A 26,573-nucleotide genomic window follows, 5' to 3' on the forward strand; every position below is an offset into this window, starting at 1 on the left:
GTGATTCTAAGGAAATTATTCTTTTGAGCTGGGAGACGAGATATAGCTTGACTAGGCATAGGAAGGCCTTGTTAAGTTTAATTCTGTTGGCTGCCAAAAAGAATCACTAGAAATTGGAAATTAAAGTTTATACCAACTGTATTTGAAGTATTGAATATTATAACAGAGATAAAATAATGAAGTGAGATCTTTGAAAAGGGAAGGAGCAAATTATTTAGAAATAAATGGAATCTGCGGAAACAATGAATGCAGAATAATGTTCAAGAGGAGGGGTGAGGTTTAATGAAAGCCAGGAATTGAACAATTTATGTAATGCTGGACTGATGACAGTCATAAAAAAGAACATGTGATCTATAATGTATACAAGTGGAAACATGTTAATATGGTTTGTTTTCTTTTACATTAATGTATGTTTGCCTATGTCTTAAGTGATAATTTAGTAAAGGTGTTAAAAAACATTCATAGATCTCACTGTAGATCTACTGTAGATCAGCCTTGTCAAATCCTCCCTCTACACAGTCCACATATATTATGCTGTATTATTCCCAAATCCATTTGTTTTCAGAATCATCACTTTAATAATTCCATCACAGTCAAAATTGGGTAATCTCCTAGTTCCCCACACTTACTGAAGGAGTTCCCCAGTCATCAGTTCTTCCTTTATATGTACCTTCCATTTAACTTCCCACACCTCCTCTTAATAACATATGCAGATTGCATGGTAGTTTACAGATCAGACCCTTCTGAAGTCAATATTAAAAAACGTTTAGAGGCAAACCTTCTCATACAATCTGATGAATAAAAAAAAACATGCATCTACTCTTCAACCCATCAACAACCTTATCAATGATTTTCATAATGCATCAAAAATTAATTACACTGTTGACAAACTGGCATATAATGACACTAGTCTCCAACCCCAGAAAAAAATACAGATCTTCAAATATGTATACCTTTAGCTAGCCAGAATTTACATCCTCAACTTTACAATGAACAAACAAAACAAATATTAAAGAAATACTATCATTGTCATGTAAAACATCTCACTTTCCCTCCATGGGGTAGCTGTAAGTAAAGGAATTCTTCAAGCCCAGCTAGAGTATGACTAACCAATAACTGTTGCAACTTCCAATAAGAACCTGAATTTACTTCAAACAACATCTAACAAAATATGTAGAGTTATCAGCTTAGACCCCCCCCCTCCAAATCGGAGCATTACTGTACAGTTGTAAAAATACTAAGTATTTTCAAAATGAACAAACAGCCACTGAGTACCCCTCTGTTCAAACTACTAAAGCTACAAACCTTCCTGTTTAGTAGGGAGAATCTCACAAACTGAAAACACCTGAAACCTTCAACCCCATCCAACTAATGCCTCATTTCTATAATCACCTTTCACTAATATCAAGTGCAGTGATCATAGCTACTCCATGCTGGGACCAGAGCTATGGGAATCATTCTTAGCCTTTCTAAAACGTCTGGATGCATGTTCAGAAATACATAGAAAATGCAAAGCCTGTCTCCTTAATGCAGCTGTGTGCATTACCATGATGCTTTTCTGTCCTAGCTATTACTTTTATGACTGTAGTATATTACATCTTATATATATGTGTGCATCTGTCTGGGCCTGTCTTCTGTGCAGATAACCAAATCACAGTAAAATCTAAAGTCAGTCTCTCTCTCTCTCTCATTCGCTGTCTTGGTAAACACACATTATATGGATCTTTGACAGCTGTTCAAAACTTAAAGGCATCGAATGGCAACTGATCGAGCACAACTTGACAATCAGCAGCCGATCAATAAAACAAAAGAACAAATCTTGTTTTTGCAGGGGGAGGCAAGCCCACCTTCAATACCCATGTGGAAGGTTGCACCCCCCACCCCTGTTTTTATATATGAACTCCAAGATCACACTACAGTATGGGAATGACAAATTTCCCAATCCCCACTGAACCACAGTCTTGCACAAAGCACCTGCCAGCATGTTCAGTTAGCTGATTTTCGATTAGCTTTGTTGGCAGTTTTCTGAGTTTGACAAGCTGCCATTAGACAACTTGTTGGGAACCCCATTATATGTATAAATGTGCAGTACAGTAGTTTAGGTTCTGTTAATCAAACCCCCCCCCTTCCTGCTCTGTCTGTTCTTTCCATTTTTATTCCCCTTAAGTGTCTTATATCCTCACATCCTATCCCCCTGCTTCTCCTCTTTTTTTTTTTTTTTTTTTTTTTAGATCGAAAAGGTCATTTGTATGTAGTATCTCTTCATAGGTCATCCATCCCTTATGTCATTGCGTTGATCTTCCTCTGCAGCTGCTCTGTTTGATTTCCTTTTTATTGCAATGCAGCTGCTCTCGCTGTTTGATTTCCTTTTTATTGCAATGCAGCTGCTCTCGCTGTTTGATTTCCTTTTTATTGTAATGCAGCTGCTCTCGCTGTTTGATTTCCTTTTTATTGTAATGCAGCTGCTCTCTCTGATTTCCTTTTTATTGTAATGCAGCTGCTCTTTGTTTGATTTCTTTTTTATTGTAATGCAGCTGCTCTCGCTGTTTGATTTCCTTTTTATTGTAATGCAGCTGTTTGATTTCCTTTTTATTGTAATGCAGCTGTTTGCTTTCCTTTTTGTTGTAATACAGCTGCTCTCTGTTTGATTTCCTTTTTATTGTAATGCAGCTGCTCTCTCTGATTTCCTTTTTATTGTAATGCAGCTGCTCTCTCTGTTTTATTTCCTTTTTGTTGTAATACAGCTGCTCTCTCTGTTTGATTTCCTTTTTGTTGTAATGCAGCTGCTCCCTCTGATTTCCTTTTTGTTGTAATGCAGCTGCTCTCTCTGTTTGATTTCCTTTTTATTGCAATGCAGCTGCTCTCGCTGTTTGATTTCCTTTTTATTGCAATGCAGCTGCTCTCGCTGTTTGATTTCCTTTTTATTGTAATGCAGCTGCTCTCTGTTTGATTTCCTTTTTGTTGTAATGCAGCTGCTCTCTCTGTTTGATTTCCTTTTTATTGTAATGCAGCTGCTCTCTCTGTTTGATTTCCTTTTTGTTGTAATGCAGCTGCTCTCTCAGTTTGATTTTCTTTTTGTTGTAATGCAGCTGCTCTATCTGTTTGATTTCCTTTTTATTGTAATGCAGCTGCTCTCTCTGATTTCCTTTTTGTTGTAATGCAGCTGCTCTCTCTGTTTGATTTCCTTTTTATTGCAATGCAGCTGCTCTCTCTGTTTGATTTCTTTTTTGTTGTAATGCAGCTGCTCTCTTTGTTTGATTTCCTTTTTGTTGTAATGCAGCTGCTCTCTCTGTTTGATTTCCTTTTTATTGTAATGCAGCTGCTCTCTCTGTTTGATTTCCTTTTTATTGCAATGCAGCTGCTCTCTCGGTTTGATTTCCTTTTTATTGTAATGCAGCTGCTCTCTCCGTTTGATTTCCTTTTTGTTGTAATGCAGCTGCTCTCTCCGTTTGATTTTCTTTTTGTTGTAATGCAGCTGCTCTATCTGTTTGATTTCATTTTTGTTGTAATGCAGCTGCTCTCTCCGTTTGATTTCCTTTTTGTTGTAATGCAGCTGCTCTCTCCGTTTGATTTTCTTTTTGTTGTAATGCAGCTGCTCTATCTGTTTGATTTCATTTTTGTTGTAATGCAGCTGCTCTCTCTGTTTGATTTCCTTTTTATTGCAATGCAGCTGCTCTCTCTGTTTGATTTCTTTTTTGTTGTAATGCAGCTGCTCTCTCTGTTTGATTTCCTTTTTATTGCAATGCAGCTGCTCTCGCTGTTTGATTTCCTTTTTATTCAATGCAGCTGCTCTCTCTGATTTCCTTTTTGTTGTAATGCAGCTGCTCTCTCTGTTTGATTTCTTTTTTATTGTAATGCAGCTGCTCCCGCTGTTTGATTTCCTTTTTATTGTAATGCAGCTGTTTGATTTCCTTTTTATTGTAATGCAGATGCTCTCTCTGTTTGATTTCCTTTTTATTGTAATGCAGCTGTTTGATTTCCTTTTTATTGTAATGCAGATGCTCTCTCTGTTTGATTTCCTTTTTATTGTAATGCAGCTGTTTGATTTCCTTTTTATTGTAATGCAGATGCTCTCTCTGTTTGATTTCCTTTTTATTGTAATGCAGCTGTTTGATTTCCTTTTTATTGTAATGCAGATGCTCTCTCTGTTTGATTTCCTTTTTATTGTAATGCAGCTGCTCTCTCTGATTTCCTTTTTATTGTAATGCAGCTGCTCTCTCTGTTTTATTTCCTTTTTGTTGTAATACAGCTGCTCTCTCTGTTTGATTTCCTTTTTGTTGTAATGCAGCTGCTCCCTCTGATTTCCTTTTTGTTATAATGCAGCTGCTCTCTCTGTTTGATTTCCTTTTTATTGTAATGCAGCTGCTCTCTGTTTGATTTCCTTTTTATTGCAATGCAGCTGCTCTCTCTGATTTCCTTTTTATTGTAATGCAGCTTTTGTTGTAATGCAGCTGCTCTCTGTTTGATTCCTTTTTATTGTAATGCAGCTGCTCTCTGTTTGATTTCCTTTTTATTGCAATGCAGCTGCTCTCTCTGATTTCCTTTTTATTGTAATGCAGCTGCTCTCTCTGTTTTATTTCCTTTTTGTTGTAATACAGCTGCTCTCTCTGTTTGATTTCCTTTTTGTTGTAATGCAGCTGCTCTCGTTGTTTGATTTCCTTTTTATTGTAATGCAGCTGCTCTCTCTGATTTCCTTTTTGTTGTAATGCAGCTGCTCTCTCTGTTTGATTTCCTTTTTATTGTAATGCAGCTGCTCTCTCTGTTTGATTTCCTTTTTGTTGTAATGCAGCCACTCTCTCTGTTTGATTTCCTTTTTGTTGTAATGCAGCCGCTCTCTCTGTTTGATTTCCTTTTTGTTGTAATGCAGCTGCTCTCTCTGTTTGATTTCCTTTTTGTTGTAATGCAGCTGCTCTCTCTGTTTGATTTCCTTTTTGTTGTAATGCAGCTGCTCTCTCTGTTTGATTTCCTTTTTGTTGTAATGCAGCTGCTCTCTCTGATTTCCTTTTTATTGTAATACAGCTGCTTTGTTTGATTTCCTTTTTATTGTAATGCAGCTGTTTTCTCCGATTTCCTTTTTATTGTAATGCCTTTAGAAATGCACACAGTTGCCATCTTATTATCTGATAGAAAAATAAACAATAGTGGGAAGAGAACTATGTTTTGTAGCCACTTCTCTATCCATGGGTAGACTCTGCCACCCACTCTTACTCTTCTCATCTTTGCAATAAGCCTACAGTGTTGGATCAAGTTAAAGGCTTTACAGAGCTCCAGATAGATCATGTCTTCAGGGTTTACCTTTGCCCACATCCACCTCCCTATGACAGTCAATAAAATGGGTCAGGTTAGACTCTTATCTACCTGATGTAAATCTAGTATACAATTCACTGAACATTCTTTCCTGCTCTATAAACTTCACAGTCCTTCACATCAGTACCCCCTTCATTATTTTGTCCACCCCTGAAATCAGACTGATTGGCTTGTAGGTTCCTGAACTCATCCTTTGTTCATCCTTGCAGTGTGCTATTGTTACCATTTGCCTCTAGTCCCCTGGAGTCACCCTAAGTGACCTGTTAAATAACTTTTTAAGAAATTTTGCCAAAACCTTTTCGCGGGCTCCATCTTATTTTGCACTATGCTCCTTTAGACTAGTCACTGCCTTTTCTTCCTCATATGTTACCCATCCATCCAACCTCCTCCTGCATCCGTTTAACCCCTTAGGCTAATCCGCCCTTTTTCTTTGGCTGTGAAGTAGTCATTTAAAATTCTTAGAATTTTATTTTCCCTTTTTAAGGTAGCGCTATAATCTCATTTCCCACTGTAGTTCCCCACTATCCATTATCTCCTTTCTATTCCCTACACATTTAAACAATACTTTCTTTCTTGCTTAAATGCCTACAACTAATATTTTTTTCCAATGTTTCCATTTCCACTTTTGTTTTTCTATTGTACTTTGTTACCCTGCTTCGCACTTTCATATACACCTTCTTCTGTTTGCTGCATCTCTCATCTAATGGCATCCTCACCTCCTTATTAAACTAGACTGATTTTATTTTTCATTTTTCCTTTGTAATCCTTTTTAAACTCTTTTCTATCCCTTGCCACAATGACAGTTTCCTACTAGAACTACATTCCTTCATTTTTCTTGCCATCTCACCAAATCGCTTTTTATGATTCTTTCAGGATATAATAAGCTAGCCCCTAGTTCCAGATCTGGATCTGATAGATTTGTCCTTTATGGCCAATGTAAATCTTTGTGTTGCATAATCATTAGTACCTTGATCTGCAGATTTCTCACCATCTCCTCTCCACACAAAAAACAGGCAAAGATCCCTTTTTAACTTGTTCTGTTTTTACCATACAGTGAGACATAATATTAAAACACCTGGTAACCTTCTGTGTGTATAAATGAGAATGATGCCACTGTTTGGCATGGAATGGTTACAGGAAGTTGAATTGAACTGGCATTCTGTTAAGTAACTGAAAATGCCATGTTGAAATGGAGGCAGTAAATCCATAGTAAAAAAACTGTGGCAACTGCAAAACAAATTTTCTTCACCAAGGCAATGTAAACATGAAAGACAAGAAGATCAGAACTAAATGAGAATGCACTACTAGTCCTAAAATCCACAAAACTCATCCATTACCATATGCATTTAGGCCTAAAGTTTAAGGCGAGTTACAGAAGCTAGAAAGTACGATAGCATTCTCTATGGTGGAATGGACTATCTGTGGTTCCTGTATTACAGGCAGATAAGTAAAAGAAAAAGGTTTGCATTTGCAGAGATTTCAAGGTTACTATTAGACTATTGTTTACACTGCGCATTATCTTTTATCATAAGGACATAAACCCCTACGTCACAAGATGGGTTGCCAATTGGCTCATGGATAGAACCTACACGGTGAGAGTTGCAGGCTCTAGGTCCGACTCTAAACCAGTTACAAGTGGCATCCCCCACGGCTCAGTCCTTGGACCTCTCCTGTTCGGTATATACTTCTCAGAGGTACAGGCAAGCACAGGAGGACTATGGCTGACCAAGTACACAGACGACTGCAAACTGGGGGCCATAATTGACTCTCCAGCTGATACAGACATCCTCCAGAAGGGTCTCACTGAGACGGATACCTGGTGTCAAAATCATGGCCTCAAGCTAAATGCCAAAAAGTGCATAGTCATCCCCTTTGGAAAAAACGAAGTACCCGCAAACTACCACATATGTGGTAGTCTCCTAAATACAGAAAATGGAATAAGGGATCTGGGGACCCAAGTAGATAGTAATCTCTCCTTTGATAATCATATTGCCAAGGTGGTTATTAAATCCTTCTATGTGGCACACCTAATTACAAAAAAGTTTGCATCTAGAACAAAAGAGGTTATTGTGCCCCTCTACTCATCACTCATCAGACCCATCATAGAGTACAATGCCCCATTTGGGATGTACCTTACAAGACACCTGCAACAGCTGGAAAGACCACAGAAGTACCTCACCAAGAAGATTACTGGCCTCAAAGATATGTCCTATGCAGCCCGACTGAAGAAACTCCAGCTGTTCTCGGTTGCATACCGCTTACTCAGAGGTGATCTCTGCCTGACATACAAGGCCATGTCCAACCCAGAATTGATGGACATGCTCCACCTAAAAAAAAAAATCCCCAAGAGCCACACGCTCTAGGGATTTAAACCTCACCACAACGATAAATAGGACATGCTGGAAGGATAGATTCCTGTCCAAGAGACTCCCCCATGCTTTGGAACAGGATTCCAATCTACATTAGGCAGAGCCCCTCACTAACACTCTTCAAGAGAAACCTTGACAAGTGGATGGGAAACAAAAAATTTACCCCTGGGATCACTGCATTGGCTCTGCTGGACCGCGGCACAGGGAGCTAATCTAAGGGGGTGGCGAAAGCCAACACATTCTGGCTAGGCTTATAGATGCCCTCAGGCAGATAGCCTAGTACCTACCTATGAACCTATGAACTGAAGACATATCTGTATCTTGTGAAGATGGAAGAATCATTTAAGCAATTTTTGGCTATTAATATGTACAAAGGCATGTTTCAATATAATAGATTTGGTTATGGAATTACAATCTTACCAGCTATTTAGTAAAAGGAAAAAGGTAAGATCAAGTAATATGGAGAATTACCGACATGCAATGCTACCTGACTGATATCCTAGTGACAGGCAGAGACAATAAGGATCATTCAAAATATGTATAGTCTTCAACGGGATAAAAATGAATAGGCTTCAAGCTTCCAGGGATAAATGTGAGTTTTTATAAAAGGAAATATCTCATTGTGGACATGACTGATAAAGATAATCTGCATAACTCACTAAAGAAAGTAGAAGCTGTTAACTACAGTAAAATGTAAAACATATCTACTCCAGTTAACACAATGTATAAATAAATAAATAATTCAAATAAATTGTACCTAGGAGGAATAAATTAACAACCACAAGTTTCTCGTGTCTTACCTATGAGCAATGAATTACATTAACAAGTGCCCACCAAATAACTAAAAGCATTGTTACAGAATGGAGCTACATGCAAACAAGCCTTCTTTCAGAACAAAATGATGAAAACCTCCAACTTGATGCTAGTATGTTTTAATTCTTTGTTACTTTTAAGTCTGGCATGTGAGTGTGACACATCTCATTATGGAATATGTGTATAGAAGCCATTTCATTGTATAAGTGCACATATGGCATAGACAGAGAGATATATAAATGAAGTTTCCTTTAGAGTGGCTAGAAATGAATGCAATGATGCCCAGTTTGGCAGAGGATCCCCTTAGTCTATTCTGGGAAGAAGTTTATTTCTATGAATGGAAAGAGATTCACATTGTCAATGGATCACCAGCTATACTACTGTCCATTTTTATCCCAAAAAATGGGGTTATCTATAATGCCTGCGGGTCAGCTGCAGAGCTGGTTACTTTTGCTAGGACCACACTCAAATGACCCTTACTTCAGTGGAGCTAAGTAGATTGATAATGGTGATGTATTGTAACAGCTGACTTTTAAGGCATTTATTGTCCGTGTTCTACATAATGGTAGTTGAACAGCTGCCAGTTACCAACAAATTCATCCAAGTGAAAATCAGGAATGCTCCCATATTCTCATATGACATTTTCATAAACGGATGGCCTAAAACTTTCTTTTTGAATAAGTAACAATCATTTAAGAGAAACCTCATTATGTGTGCCTAAGTTTAATTATTAGTTTTATATTTGTTAATTGGACAAGTGAATTGGTCTGGAGAACATTTCAAAAAGCAACACCTGCACCTGTAGAGCAGAAACTAAAGTTATATACATTTTCTGTTGGTCATAGCACAATAACTGGTGTGGGGACAAATGGATCCAAAATGGCTTGAAAATCCTGGTGTTAATGGCAAAAACAAAGAAATATCATCCAAATCTTGGGGCAGTCCAGTGATTAAATTGCTGACCCCACCAAAGGGGTTGCATCACAGATAATGTAAAAAGTTCAAAGAAAAAACTTCAGTATAGGATTGCAAACACCTGTCCTGCACTAAAAATAGTCCAATAGAAGATGCAATGTGCTTGTAACCAGCCAATACTCATCAAGGTGTGTGGTGAAGTATATGAATCCAAAAAGCAAAACCAACACCTTACAGCAGCTATCAAATCCAAATTTTCTTTCGGATGGTCATATCACAATGACCAGTGTAGTTTTTTTGTCTTTTTTCTTTGAACACATGATTCGTAACGCAAACCTTTGAATGACTCAACAATTTAATCTCTGGATTGAACTGAAATTTAGATAATATTGTCTTGTTTGGCAGATAAATAAAGAGCAGGATATTCATGCTAGCTTGTCTATATCCTGACCCCACACCTTCCCACAATCATTTGGCTTTTTTGCTCCCACAAAGATAAAATTCCTTCCCTCCCAGGGTCAAAGACAGTAATAGTCTTCAATAATTGGTTGCATAATGGGATGTGGAAATGATAGAACCAATTGATAGTGGAACATGTGATGCCTGGCAGTTGATGAGGATAAAACACACACACAAAAATGCCTCTTCACCTCTGTCAGGGGGGAGTTTGGACTTGCATGCTCAGGGTGCACCCTCCATGTTAGATTACCCATTGGAGAACACACTTGTTACAAGTGAGCAAGTGCCTTTGAGGGTTTCAACACTCAAAGAATTGGATGACCTCCCTTGCAGCAGATGTTTCCTTATTATTCCTCTCTCTCTCTCTCTCTCAGTGCTAGCACCACAATTGTCCAGGCCACTGATCAAACCTAGGTTTTACACAGAGCTTTATCCCTCTGCACCACAGAGGAGTTAATAGTTAATGCTCTTTCTCTGAGTTTGATTGACCTCAGCATGAACATGATAAAGTAAGGTGGTATGGAGAGGTAATGTTTTACATAAAAAGCTTGTTTTACGTTGTGGGTCATTTACCTGCTCAAAATTTATTCCCTTGTAAGTATGTGCCTAGATATTATATGTAATTGAAGGAATATTTTTAAAAACCTTTATTAAAATTAGCATTTAAGACACACACACACATATATATATATATATATATGGGTTCACTTCAAAATCTCGAAATTGCGAAACATCGAATGTCATATGATCGAGACCATATGATCAATGTTTTGGAATATCAAAATTCCGAAACAAATCCAAACTTAAAAAAAAAAAAACCCAAACAAATGTTTAAATATTTCTGCAGGGGGCAAGTCCCCCTGCTCCCCCCACACCTCCGCTACTTAAATATACTAACTCTGAGATCGCACTACATCGAAGTAAAGGGAAATCTCCAGTTCTGTGCTGTATGCAGATCTCTGTTCAGAATTTCGAAATTCTAAAACTTAGAGATCATATGGTCTTGACCATATGAATTTCGAGGTTTTAGGACTTCGAGATTCTGACAGGAAACCATATATATATATATATATATATATATATATATATGTATAGGGTGCATATTATGTTATCGAAAAGCTGTTATATCAAACAGCTTTTCATCGCTCCATAAAAGTCAAACTCTTATAATAGCAAACACCCGAATGAGTGAACTCTTTCCTTGGGAAAGAAACCACTTGGCCATCCTTGTGAGTTTGCCCTTTTCCCCACTGTAGTGCGATCTCGGAGTTGGTAATATTTAGTAAGGGGGGTGGGGTGCACAGCCCTCAACATTGGGGAGTGTGGGGGGCTTCGCCCCCCACTTTATGTTTAAAGTAGTTCATAGTTCATGGTAGGTCTAGCGATTTTTTTCCCAGGGAAAGAATTTGCGCATTTGGGTTTTCGTTATTATAAAAGTTTGACTTTTACGGGTTGATGAAAAGCCGTTCTATATAATGGCTTTTCGATAATGTAATATACACCCTATATGTATGTATGTATATATATATATATATATATATATATATATATATATATATATATATATATAAATACACATGCAATAATAAAACAATCCATACTAACATTTTTTAGTTATGTACATTATAAATTTCTTTTCTTTCTTTATAACAACTATCATTCAGGCCAACTTTACATTATATAAATTGTTCAGTTTGCTCCTTCCTCACACCTCCACCTGAACATTTTTTGCATGCATTGTTCCCACAAATTCCATTTATTTCTATACAATTTGCTTTTTCCCTTTTCTAAAGATCCAAATTCCAATTCTTTTATCTTAATTAAAGGAATAGTTTTGAGAATGTAAGGCAAAAGAATAGTGTTTCAAAGTTGTAGTTCAAGCTGTCATGGGGAGGTTGTGGTTATTTGTGTGTTTGGTATCAGCTGTCAATGTGCAATGTCTGCACATCAGAAAAAAAAAACAGAAACTACTATGACCGCAAAAGGAAAACAAAGGCTTTACTTTTGTCATTAGACATCTAAAAAACAATATCACAGACAAGGCAGACTTAGTTTATCTGAAAAGTAATACTTTAAGGGAAAGAGATTTTGGTACCAGATTTGGGTTAAGTGCTGTAACAGAGTTAGGGTTAAGTTTTCTCATATGCTAACCATAATTCTCCTAGCCTAAACTCAACACATTCACTTACCAAAAATCCTTTACTTAACAGTATCACTAAATAAGATAAGACACACACACCATTAAAATGATCACATAACCTAACCAAACTCTAAACCTAAACTTAAATCCAAAACACTTGCACAAACACCACCCAGCACACAGACCGACACACACACACACACACACACACACACAAAGAAAGCTGTCCCCTACCCTAGACCTTGCTCTAACTCTAACCCAGAAACCTCAGCTTACCTGCATACCTACCAAAACTATAAAACATGACAATCTGACAAGTCACCTAGTAAAAATTATTGAATTTTGAGTCCAAAGAAAACTTATCATTCAATAACATTGGATATTGGACACTTAGAGATTGTGAAAATGAAGCCTCTGACTTGTAGCTTTGTATTATGTCCCAGAACTGGCAAATTATTTTGCAAAAAAAAAAAAAAAATCTGAAATGGATGCCAAATGGTTCAAAAGGCAACAAGCACACGTATATCTTTTGGAAAAGCTTCTCACTGCTGTGGTACTATATCTTGGTTTTGCAGAACCATTTATGGAGTCAGTGTTTTTAATTGCTGCTATGTGCAGTTTAAATAGCCAAATGTTATTTGCACAGAACCAACTTCCTAAGAAAAAAAAAGATGTGTATACTGTAAGCAATGTCTGCAAATAAGGTCCATCAAACATATTGTTAGTTGACGGGATTTAGCCAGCCATTCAAGTCATTAAAGAAAGCATTCAAAGCTATGACCCCCAAGCATAAACCACTGCCACTGAAAACAGATACATTTCTCTCTGAATACCAAATGCATTACATGCAACCACTAACTTACTAAGTGATGTGTAATTTCTTCTTCTTTCTACCACCTGTGTCTTCAGTATGTCTGCCAATGTGTACTATTCATTTACTAACTTGTACATGGCCTGTATTACTGTGACCATACCTGTGGTTAGTAACCTTCTGTTTATGTAGATTTCTTTAGTGATGCAAATACTAGTCATAATCATCCAATGTACTTGTCAGTACACTGTATCAGTTACTTTCACTGTTCACTTCTTTAATTATTCACTTCTCAGATTGTGAATAACACTATTGCTTAATATGCATGCAGCTACTAACTACTGCTCTATGTGAATTAGTCTCACGGGTATTTTGACATCTTAACTGTTGTACCAGTTTGCAAATAGCAGCCTCACACATAGTTATCTTAAAAATTGTAACACTTTATTTCATATATAACACTTAGTTTTATACGTAATCCCACACTGGGCTAAAATGCGCATTTTTGGGAACAGACTGGTAGTCTGTTTATCAAATAAATAAAATAAATAAAACTCAATGTCATTTGTGTTGTTTATGTACTAGAATGTGGGGAGTGGACTTGCTTAAACTTGATGTTTGAAGAACAGGATGAATGAGGATACAGTGTATACCCTGAGGAGGATGAATGATACAATGTGTACCCCGAGAGGGGTGAATGATACAATGTGTACCCCGAGAGGGGTGAATGATACAATGTGTACCCTGAGAAGGATGAATGATGCAATGTGTACCCTGAGAAGGATGAATGATACAATGTGTACCCTGATAAGGATGAATGATACAATGTGTACCCCGAGAGGGGTGAATGATACAATGTGTACCCTGAGAAGGATGGATAATACAATGTGTATCCTGAGAAGGATGAATGATACAATGTGTACCCCGAGAGGGGTGAATGATACAATGTGTACCCCGAGAGGGGTGAATGATACAATGTGTACCCTGAGAAGGATGAATGATACAATGTGTACCCCGAGAAGGATGAATGATGCAATGTGTACCCTGAGAAGGATGAATGATGCAATGTGTACCCTGAGAAGGATGAATGATGCAATGTGTACCCTGAGAAGGATGAATGATACAATGTGTACCCCGAGAAGGATGAATGATACAATGTGTACCCCGAGAAGGATGAATGATACAATGTGTACCCTGAGAAGGATGAATGATGCAATGTGTACCCCGAGAAGGATGAATGATACAATGTGTACCCTGAGAAGGATGAATGATACAATATGTACCCTGAGAGGGGTGAATGATACAATGTGTATCCTGAGAAGGATGAATGATACAGTCTGTACCCTGAAAGGGATGAATGATACAGTCTGTACCCTGAAAGGGATGAATGATACAGTCAGCACCCCATGAATGATGAATTGAAGAATGACAGTGTGCACCCTGAGAGGGATGTTCTTCCCCAACCTATCTGATCTAGTTTATGAATCACCAAACAGTAAGTTACAAGACGGATGAATGCTATAGCTTGTACCTGGAGATTGATGAATGATACAGTATGTACCCTGTAGGGATAAATAATAGAGTGTATTCCCTGAGAAGGTTGAATGATATAGTCTGTAACCGGAGAGGGATGAATAATACAGTGTGTACCCTGACAGGGATGAATGCTATTGTGTGTGCCTTGAGAATGATGAATGATACTGTATGTACCTTGAAAATGAGGAATGATATGGTATGTGCCCCAAGAGAGATTAATTATATAGTGTGTAGCCTGAGAAGGATGAATGATACAGTGTACCCTGAGAATGATAAATGACCAGTGAGTACTCAGAGAGGGGTAAATGATACAGTGTGTACTCTGAAAGGATTGAATGATACACTATGTAACTTGAGAAGGGGGAACGATATGGCATGTGACCTGAGAAAGATGAATGATATTGTGAGTATCCTGAGAAGGATGCATGATGCAGTGAGTAACCAGAGAGGAGTGTATAATACAGTGTATACCCTGAGCAGTGTGCATCTTGTAAGAGATGAATCATACAGTACCTACCCTGAGAGGGATGAAAGATCAGTATTAAACCACAAAGTGAACATATAGTTAATTGGATTGTCTGAAGTCTAAAGCTGTAGATGCTGAACTGGCACAGCTTCAAATATGGCACACACTGTACCTCCAGTTACACACTATAGCATTCATCCTTCATTTAACTTATTATCTGGAGACTTAAACCAGAAAAGATGGGCTGGGGAAGTACATCCAGCAACTGTTTTAACAAGTCAGACTTACTGTTCCTGGGTCTGAGGCAGTGAGACATTTTCTGCGGTCAGTGCTCCTTACCCCCTTGATGTCTGCACCCCCCCCAACTATTTTATACTCTATTCACAGGCCATAATTCCCTCACCTGTTGGGGTGAGCCTTCTAGGTCACCAAGGCTGACAGTTGGAGAGGAGGAGTCTACAACATAGATTGCTGCTAAGTTAATTGTTAAGGCCTGCCATTATCCTGTCCTGCCTGTTGTGTATGCTAGCTAGGAGGTGTAGGATTGCGATAGTGTGCAAACTGCCCATTTTACTTTTTCCATGGTAATGCTCCTCATTTGCATTGCCCACCTTGTCAAGCTGCAAATTCCCCTTCACTAATAATGCTCACAAGGCACACACACAGGCAAACCCCCCCCCCCCCCCCCAGAGATAGAGCTGAGCAGGCAAGTACCTTATTTCTGCCCCCCTAGTTGACTCGTCCAAGGACTGGGCTAATAATCAAATTCAGATCACTTAGTGCCAATTCCTGATAAATAGCTATAGGCATACTTTGAGCTGGAAGAGAAAGTGTACTGATATGGGGGTAGATATGTGTCATAAGCATGAACATGCAGATAAAAATGTAATACTTCATTGCAAGAGTGGGAGAAAATGAAGGTCTACAGACTAGAACTAGGGCTGTGTAATTACGTAATAAGTGTCACTGCAGGCATAGGATCTGATGGAGAAAGCTTGAATGTTTGCACTGACCCAATGTGTGACTCTGCAAGTGTGGATCAGAAAAGATAAACGGAGACGTGAAAGGAATGTGAAATAATACCGAATGCTGTACTTGAAACAGAATAAAACACATCCTTCGGATGAGTTGTTAAACTGAGGTTTCATCTTCCTAAGCTGGTAGCAGCTCAGTTGGATGAAAAAGATGCTATAAATGAATAAGAAGATTTCCCGCAGTATTCTTGTCAAATTATCCTTAACTACACACTATGATTCTCCTCCAAGAACAGACCATGCCTAATGGGACTGACCCAGTCACAAACAGTAAATAACTGAACAATAACATAAGAATAAGCAACCAACCAGGCATGACGTGGGCCTAAACAAGTCAGATTGGCCTAAAGATAGCTAGGCAGAGGGGTACAGAGTACATGGGGGGAAAGGGCCACACTAGTAGAAAAGATGTTGGGTTACTTCTCTGCAAATCAGTGATAAAAGAAATACTGTGACCTGCCCAAGAAAACAGTTCTGTAGGGAATCAGTGACAGTAGTGTAAGACAAGTAAACTGTCAGGGGCCTGCATCTAATTGCAGGAGAGAAGATGGTAAACACCATCTTCACGTGTTTGCAGAGAAAGAAGAAAAGAGGAAGGCTAAACACCTTCAAAAACCTTAAGAGTGGTAAGCAGAATAAACTTTAGGAGGAGACCATTAATCAGAAGAAAATATGCTTAATTATAAAACTATATTTTAAAAGCTGTAAATGACATAATCATGAGAGGTAGCATAATATAATTCACTAAAAAAAAGTGGTATATTCCTGAAGAAAGTTTGTAGTTCTAGAAAAGCAGCAGCAGTATTTAGGAATGTAAGGCATGCACACAGACTACCAAGAAGGAAAGGAGGTGGAACTGTGCATGCTGAGAATAACCTGATGTAATAGTTCAGGTAGTAAGGAATAGGAAGACTTAAAGTGAGCAGGCTTATGTGTGATCAGACATTGTATTTCAGTGATAAGAAATTCCCACTCAAGCTTTTTCTTAGCATCAGATTAGTGCAAAACTATTTATGCAAACAAAAACTGAAGTTTGTTGTACTTACATGTTGCAAACTCTCATTAAAAATTCACTGACTGTGTTTTCATGTTTGCTACAGAGATCCCTTTGGAAAGTACTTTTCATCCAGTCTTCAATATTGCATACCTTAACCCTACTGGAATGCCAACAGATTGACAGGAATTTTAAGGATGGTCCCAGAAGATAATTATTCTTTTTCAGTTCTGCCGGAGAATGAAAGTTGAGCAAAGGCCACAGAGAAGGGTCCAGAAAAACCTGCCGAAGTTTTCTGCATGTCTGTGACAAGTTCTTTCTGCTGTCTTTGTCCAGAAAGGAAAACAAATGTAGGAGGCACTCCCAGTTTAGTTCTGTTATATGCAGTGTCATATTTTTCTGGAAACTGAAATAGTGAAGCAAAATCTCCAAGAATGCCAGGAGCACTCTGTGAGTGCAATATTGTGTAGTGGGTGACATGAAGTATCCCCTGAACCAAATAAGGAACTGGACATATATGGCTGAGGAATGATGTTTATTTTAAGAGCAGACAACTGGGACAGCTGGGTAAAAATAGGAAACTACTACAGAGATGGTTAGAACAACAAATGCGCAACTTTCATTATCTATATGCAAAGTGTAAGAAGCAAGGCTGACAAATTAATTCTGTCATCTTGAAAAAAAGAATTATTTAAAGTGGTTCTCAGAGTTTATTGTAGAACAGATGACTGCTTTACATAACATTATCTGTGAACAGGTTTGGTTTTGCTTAGAGTGAAGAGTTCTATGAGGAAAAAATAATCCAACTGTACAAATTTTTTTTCTTTAAAGCTCAGACATGCCCATCACTCCAGCAATCTGTAAAGTTTAAACTGTGAAATGTCAAATTCACTTGTTTATACTCTAGTTAATAATGAAATGATCAAGTAGGAAAAGTTTAAACATACTGAATATGGCAACGAGCATCTGACTACACATAATGCGTGTTTAGGTCTGACTTCAGTTTGCTATGATGAGAAAAAGCTATTCACATATACTGAAAGGAACTTTTAATTTCAAGTAAGCATTTGTTTTTACTAAGACTAGTCTCTCTATTTATTTTGTAAGCCAGGCTCTTCAGCTGTTTTAGTACTGTATTAAGATACTGCTCTAAGTAAGTTTAAAGACAGCCAATCAAAAGGCACAATGTGGTAAGTCAAAACCTGTCATTGTAAGAATACTGTTAGAACTTTTGTGAAAACTTTATTTCAGTATTGAAAAATTTCCAACTATGTAAATGCATCACAGCTTGACTGTTTTCAGTAAAAAAACTTTTAAACAGAGTCAACCCAGCATTACAACTGGCATAAATCATACAATACAGATGGTACTGAAGAATCAGCACATGCCTAGTTATGGTCAAAGTGTATGTGGTAACACTGCTTTTATTTTAGCAATATAAGGAAAAGATTTGGATACTGTAGTATCAGCAAGGAAGAATATTCAGTTGAGAGTGTTAAAGACTACGAACTATTTAAATGCAGTATAATAAATAGTTCTCAGTGTCAAATTCATTCTGCTGTGCACATGGTCAATACCATCACTATAACGTCTTGTAAGGACAGGAGTTGCTGCATGAATGTGTGTGTGTGTCTATATTATCTCATCAAACGATGATTAATCAACCCCATGTAAGTGAAAGCTTACAATGTCGAAACCTCAGAACAATGATTTTTTTCCAAGGGAAAAAAATCGCTGTTCCAAAACAAAAAAAAAACCCAAAACCCTTTAAAACATTACATAAAGTGTGGGGCTTCACCCCCCCCTACTTAAATATACCAACTCTGAGATCGCACTACAGTGCCGAAAACAGCAAAGTAACGGAAGCGGCCAATTTAATTCTTTCCCAGGGAACAAATTTGCTTAAGAGCTGCTTTGCTATTTTGCCTTTTTGTTCTTTTATGTTCGATCAAGACGCATTCGACAAAATGCATCTGCGATCACGTAATAGGAACCGTGTGTGTGTTTTTATATATATATATATATATACATACACACACACACACACTAGTGTACTATTAAGTAATGAATGAAAACATTGACAACTAGCAAAAAATCACAAGACTTGAATTGCATTTTTAGGCCATTGGCAAGGGCATGAATTCCACAACAAACACTTTCTAAAATAATTTATTAATTATTTTGTGTAGTGAGATGTGCTAGAATTTAAATTTGAAAATCCCTGCATATTCATCACGGTTTAATTTTATTATGTTTTAGATATTTTAAGATGTCCCTCTCTTTAGTGTATTGAAAATTTTTCAGCTAGGCAAATGCATCTCAGTTTGACTGTTCTCAATAAAAACTTTTAAACAGAGCCAACACATTTTTTAAAGTTTTCTGCAGTATGCTTTCTAGAAATATAAATATGCATTGCTTGACTGAAAGGGATGTGAGTTGATCGGGCTACATTCTGGAAGCTGATTTACAAATTAATTTACAATTCCAAAAATCCTGGTAATTATCATAAGTTGCTCTGCTAATTTTCAACACACATTTTGTAGCTGTCTACTTCACAAATAAAAAGGAAAGATTTATGCATTGCTTCAAATGTAATTCTGTACTGCTATATACAGACTGATCAGAGGATGGAGGTCAGTACTGGAAACTTAAAAATTCAGAAATAAATTGAATTTTCTTTTGTGGAGTCTTGCAGACTTGGGGCCAAAGACATTTGTCAGGGTCATCCAGCTTAGTGGTAAGCTCTCTGCTTCACAGTTCCAAGGTTCAAGTCTGAGCTCTGGTCAATGTCAATGTAGAGGCTGCATTACATCCTTTTGTCTATGCTGTTTTGTGAAGCCCGGATCATGGCTAAACAGGGTCCCTGGACCAGTCAAGTTTCCCGATTAATAGATGAAAAATAAATAACATAAATATTCTGACAGCTTAGTTTTTAGTAACATTAATGGCTCCAATCCCACACTCAAGCCTATTTGTTACCTATTTTGTAAAGTGAATCCTCTGTCATTATTTCACGTGTAAAAATCAGGAAGTGTCTTCTTAACATGGGCTAAGTATCTGCTGTTAGTACTATAAGACTAGTATGTCTGTTGAAAAATGTTGGTTATTAGGTTGTGTTTGAAAAGCTAAAGGCAAATCCACAGGTGGATTTCAATATCTGTGCTCTGAATTGTTGATGATATACTTTTCGTAAGCCTAGCAAATCAGTAAACAGTAAGAATAGTACAATTGTTGCTGTCCTGTTCTAAAAAGGAGATTTTCCACAAAAAAAAAGTTTTTTTAGTCTGGAAAAATAGTTTTCTACTAATCCTGAGAAAAGATACCTATATTCATGACATGATCCAAATAAAGTGGTCTGTTGTATGTTACATAACAAAATATCATACATTTTCAAAACTTCAAGGCACAGTTACCAGATTTTTCACAGACATATACATTTTGAGATTTACTGATATTTTTGTCCCAGATTTTTCATCAAGTAAGCTTTATGTACATGTCTATACAAATAATAAAATGATAAAAATAAAAATTTAAATTTTATTTTGAGGCAACTAACTCTTAAAGAAGTGCAGGGGATCATACCCACAATGCTGCCAAAGTGTTGAATGTCATAAGTCAGAAGCATGACAAGAGAGTGAAACCTGAATCAAGCAGACTCGCACCTGAAAATTACCAGCAGTCTCAGGGCTCCTGAGACCAAACCAGTAGAGTGCCAACAACAGCTCTATTGTACAGGTGGGACTATGACTGTGTGACTTTAAATGCCTTCACAAGAGCTTTAAAAGCAATTCAGATCTCAAAAGGGGAGCTGTTGCAAAGGCAAGACAATAGGGAATATGAGTAAACTTTAGCCCAGGTAAGTAGACTTAATGCAACATGCTGAGCTTTGTACTTGCAAGTATTGTAGCAATACAGATGAGATACAACCTGAGCAGCCAAGTGCTCTGGACTGTGTGGAACATTTTGCATTTGAACATAAATGAGCCCATTGTTCCGCTGTTCCACACTGAAAAGCTTTGGGTCTGCTACACATTTTTTGATTAGTTCATATACCGCAATTACTGCCAATCAGCATTGGGATATATGAACCAATCAAATAGCTGCTCTGCTGGTCTGCATTGAACAGTATTGGCTCTACTACACAGTTTTTGATTGGTTTGTATACCTCAGTTATAGCCATTCAGCATCACAGTATACAAACCAATAAAGTAACCTTTCCTGAGGCAAAGGAAGCCAACAAAAACTCCCAATACTTGACCAACTGCATACCGGTAATTGTTTTCACATCACTGCAATGTGCAATGCCTTCAAAAAGGCTTTTCAAGGTGCAGGAAGATTACCTTGGACCACTGTGAGTTTAAGGAGGATATTCATGCTGTGGTTCATTGTGTTGGTTGTAGAGGAGGAAGTCAGGAAGGATTCAATTGAGTCTGAGAGTGGTGTAACTAAAGGATGAGAGAGCGCCGAATGGGAGTCTGCAGTGCTTCACAGACTAAGATCATCAGACCTCCAATAACCAAAAGGCTGAGATTTGTTTTTGCTGGATGGTGTTGTTGCTGGGGTAGGCTGTTGATTGCAATTCCTTAGTTCCTTGGATTATTTGTTCCTAAATATTGTAGACTGGAGCTGCAGCTGCTTTGTTTTCTGTAGAGGTAAGTGACTTAAAATGTACATTGTAATGCCTCTGTCCTGTTCTGATTATTTCTGGCTTTATCCCTGATTTGTCATTTAAATGTATCCCTATGTTTTGGCCTTTGCCCCCAATTATATTAGGCTTTGTCCAGATTTATTGTGATTATAGGTTAAGCAGCATGTGTCTCAAGTTAATAGCCGTCTTGTCTGTCGTGTTCTGATTATTTCTGGATTTATCCCTGATTTGTTGCATTCCTCATCCAGATTTTTGCAGAATCCATATTTTTGGTTTGTTGCTCATAAAATTTGTGGTTTTCTGGCAAATCATGATCTGATTAAAGTCACTAGATAATGATAGGCGTCTGAGTTTCATCCTTCAGAAAATGCATGGTAACACAAACATCCTGTTCTAGCAGCTTTCCAAGTTTATTATTTTTGGGCCTTTGTCCCTGAATTATATCAAGCTTTGTGCAGATTTCCTTTCCTAACAGGTTGAAAGGTAGGCTTTTCATTTTGCTTCTCAGGCTAGACATGCAGTGCACGTTTATTACCCTGCTACTATGGGCATGTATTGTAAAACAAGTAGAATATCTCATGCTTTTGTTTTTATTTGTCTAGTCAGATATTTGCACCGCATGGATGTAAGAACACATTAACAATTATCTTCCTGACTGCTCTTTGGCTATTTTCTTTTCTTCTTCGTAATATATACGTATTTGTTGCAGTGTACAGGCATGCTAGTTATTTCAATGAAAGCTGTGTTACAAAAAGTAATTGTTAAAGGAGTCTGTTTTTGTTATGCAATAGAACTTCATTCTGAGTTTATGTTTCGTGTGTGTTCATAATGTCAAGACTTAGAACTGCTCAAGGAAAACTCATTTGAGCACTACAGCTCCCAAAGTATGCTGTGTTTTTGCACTTAGTGCAACACAGTCTGTTACGTGCTGGAAAAAGGCAGTTAGAAGTTTAGTAGTATGTTTTAAGTGCTGCGATGATTTAACTAACAAAATAATTATGTTGTGTTTGCTGTCATTCGTTGTTTGTTGTAAATAATATTTTTGAAAATTTTCAATTCTTTATTTTTTCTGAAAAAAAAGAGGTGGTAGAAAATAAGGTGGGCACTGTGGGATCAGAGAAGGACTGGGAATTTGAGCTAGGCTCTTCAGTCGTTCCCTGGACTGCTAGCCTGGTAACTACCTATAAAGCTAGATGATGCCCCCAGACTTGTAATGTCCACATTCTTTCATTCTTTTGTCTGGCACTTGGTGCACAGGGTTAAGACTGTGAGCTGTAGTTGTTGTAGTATACTTGGGCATCGTTAGACATGAAGTTATAAGGTTGCCTTTACATGTGTATTGCCTATTCCCTGCTGTTGATTCTGTGTTAGCTCTGTCCCCTTTACTCCCTCCTAATTCTGATGATATCTACAGATAAGGTGATTAATTCCATCCTTGTTGTTTACATTCTCTTATTCCATCAACATCTCAAGCATCTCTGTCCCCTGATTATTTCGGGATTTGTCACTGATCTGTTGAGCTGTGCACTAAACAAGAATCAAAATTATAACTTTGTTTCACAAAGTGTTTATTACTTCACCATCTCTTATTCCATCAATGTCTCAAATGTACCGAATATTTTAAGTGTCTCTGATTGTCCCTGATTATTTCTAGATTTGCCCCTGACTTGTTGAGATCTATGCTGCTGCTTTTGGAGAAAATGTCATGCATATCATTTAATTATGACAAAGTTATACACTTCTACTTCAGAAAGTATTTATTAATTCACATTCTCCTATTTTGTCAATGCCTCAGGTTAATAGTAGCAATATCCTGAGTACTTAAGTCTGCATTTGTCCCTCATTCTGCTATGGTTTATCCTTACTCACAGTAGCATTATTTTCCAGTACGGCTTCCATAACTGGAAACTAAGCACATTCATACTAGTATCACTGCAACCTTTGTATATTTTCTTTATAATGGACCTTTTGCAGTTAAAGTGTGTTATTTGGATTTTTAAGTAGGGTATTAGGATTTCTTGTTCTACAAATGTTCATTGTTGGGATATGGTATGTCTGCCATTATGCTTTGTTGTTTTTTTTTTTGTGTTAAAGATGTGAGATCTTACATTCTTTGGTCATGACCGTTCCAAGACATGACATCTTAAATGTCACATTCTTGTAAAAGTACTGAGAACGATAGTTTTTATTAAGTTTTCAAGGCTCCTTTGCCAGGTACACCAGTGTGTAGGATAAGGCTAGGACACATCTGAAGTGGCGACGGTGAAATGCAGGTAGTATAGTCATGATGTATGTAGTTTATATATTCACTACTACTGTTTAGGTACATTTAATGCTTCAGTTTGTTGAAGTGTTTTGCAAGTACATTTGTTAAGCTGGGTTTGTTTATCCTTAATCAAGGATGCTTTGAGCATACAGCAAATGTCATTTTTGCAATGAAAATCACTCTCCCTTCTGCAACACTTGTAAGATGGGCAACTGAGCACTGGAGGATTGCAAGTGTCTTCATGGAAGCAAGGGAGTGAGCAATCTGATCATGCAGGCCTTCACATTCAGCAAAAGGAGCACAGATGAGCAGAAGAAGATGGTGCAGAAGCAGGAAATTTCCAGTGATGTGGATAGGTTGTAGTCCTACTGTACCATATCTTTGATTCTGAGGAGATGAATCTACTTTTGCTTTCTGCAGTACAGCTCAATTTCTTTGTCTTTGTTCAGTAACACCACTGTTTTACAAACCTGCTATGTACAGACTGCTGGATTACAATGAGGACAGGGATATGGATATATATGGCACTCCAAAGAAGAGGAGGAGATACCCAACTTGGCTGAAAAATTGTGTAACAGAGTGAAATATACTTTCTGTATGACCTGTAACACAGACATCACAGTCTATCATGGTGGCTGACATGATCTGCAAAGACATGTCAACAGCGAGAAACACAGACAGAATTGTAAGCATGCAGATGGAAGGACTATGGAAGACTTCTTTGGACCTCAAGAGTTTAGTGAGTACAAAGGTTGTTGAGGCAGAGGTTAGTTTTGTGTCACTCCTTGCTAAACACAACTTATCATTTGCAGCAGGAGAACACATCCTGAAATTTATTAAGAAATGTGGAGAGGATCAAAATGTTCTCAGGAAAATTAAATGTGGAGCAACAAAGGCAGCCTGTATTGCTTGGGATGTTCTGGGGTCTCATTACCAGAATGACACTGCTGCCACCTGCCAGAAATCACCATTCTGTGTGTATGTGGCCCAAAGCACAGACATGGGCAATGACAAACTTTTGGTGATCCTTGTTGGTTACCTTGATGAAAAGGCAGGCAAAAGTGTAATATGGTTCCTTCATATGCCAGAATGTGTGTCAGGAACTGAACAAGCATTGTTTAATGCTTTAATGTCCACTGACAAAATTTAACATTCCAGTTTCCAACATTGTGGGCATTTCTTCAGACGATGTTGCCTCAGTGATTGGAAAACACAATTCTCTGCTATCTCATTTAAAGGAGTTGAAGCCCACCATTATAAACATGGGGTGTCTGTGCCAGCTGGCAGATCTATGTAGTAAGGCTGGTGTGAAAGCACTAGATTCACCAGTTGAAGAATTTATATCAGACGTATACTGCCATTTCAGTTCCTGTTCACAAAGACAACAAAAATGGCAAGAATTTGCTTTGTTCACAGACACTGACCCCCCCTCTAGATCATTAGACATGCACCTACTAGATGGTAGAGTCTTGGGAAGGCAATTAACAGAACCCTGGACATGTGGCCAGCTCTAAATTCATATTTTTGTCTGCAGACCCATGATCTGCTAAGATTGACTTAATTTCCAACCACCTGCAGAGTCATGAATTACTTATGAATTTTATGTTTCTGAAGTATGCACTGGAACCTTTACTGGATTCAACAGTCAGCTTCAGAGGCGAGAAAGTCAGCTACTGCCACTGCATGCCACTGTTCATAAACTCCTGCAGCAGTACACTGGCAGACTCTTGAGACATGCAGCTGTTGCCAGACTTCTCAAACACAGTGATGTTTCTGTGTTGCCTGACAGTAGCTCTGTTCTGCCAAACAATAAGCTGCATAATGGCTAAGAAGTGAAACAGTACATGAACAGCCATGAGGAGGATATTCCGGGCACAGTTATAGAATTTATTTTTTATAAAAAATGTCAGCTTTTTATACTGCAGTGCTGTAGAAGATGCTTAAAAAGTTTCCCCATACAGGATTGCTGAATGAAAGATGCTGCTTTCCTTCTTAATCCTGTCTAAAAATTGGATCTTTCTTCTGGACTTGTCAGGGATGTCAGTTTCTGTCTGGGTGTCTGTGAAAATGATGCTGACACTGTACAGTTAATTGACGAGTTTACCCAGCATCAGATTGAGGACACAGGGAACCTGACAGGTCCAGTAGATGGGCCCCACTCATGTGTGTCCAAGTACTGGGCAGACCTTCTGGGAGACCATTGCACTGATGGGAGACTGCCACTCTTTAAGCAGCTGATGATGACTCTACTTTGCTTGCCATATTCAAATGCACAAGCCAAAAGAGTGTTTAGCATGGTACAGAAAGCTGACTGAATTGCGTCAGTCTCTCAGTAAAAAAAACATTGAACTCTCTATTAGCAGATAAAATGAATGAAAAACTGGACTGCTGTGATCTTAAGCTGCTAAAACATGGCTTAAGTACTAAGAAAGCAACAGCAGCATATAATAAGTGTGTATCTAAGGCATCTAAAGTATGACAGGATGCTGTTCATGCAGTTAGTTTACACATGGAATTGGTTGTGTGACTTGCAACAGGTCTGTTTAGAAAATGTAGTAAATGTAGCATGTGGTGTTAATGACCATGTCATTTTAGTTTTAATTTTGTACAGAAGTGCTGCTTCATGTACTTATGGTGTGGTTATAGTATTGCAGATTACAAAATAAACGTTTTGGATCTGATTCACAAGTGTGTCTTTTTGAATTTTACAAACGTTCAACCAGGCCCCATGGCAATGGCATATTTCACACAGTGCAAAAACAGGGTGTTCCACATTCTGACTGTTCACACATTGCTAGGGTTTGTGTTCCACTTT

General features: G+C 37.9%; 1 protein-coding gene across 1 annotated transcript in view; it reads right to left on the reverse strand.

Moving 5' to 3' along the window:
• The window catches only part of FBXL22 (F-box and leucine rich repeat protein 22), a 105,331-nt gene extending 88,021 nt beyond the window's left edge, over window positions 1-17,310 (reverse strand). The window contains exon 1 of the mRNA XM_044077744.1: window positions 16,897-17,310. Within this exon, the coding sequence (XP_043933679.1) occupies window positions 16,897-17,237 (341 nt within the window). The 5' untranslated portion in view covers window positions 17,238-17,310. The remainder of the gene's footprint in view (window positions 1-16,896) is intronic.
• Between the last annotated feature and the right edge of the window lie 9,263 nt (window positions 17,311-26,573).

This window comes from Protopterus annectens, chromosome 7.part0 (genome assembly GCF_019279795.1).
Source record: "Protopterus annectens isolate FY-2018-M chromosome 7.part0, PAN1.0, whole genome shotgun sequence".
In the NCBI taxonomy this organism is placed as follows: Eukaryota; Metazoa; Chordata; order Ceratodontiformes; family Protopteridae; genus Protopterus; species Protopterus annectens.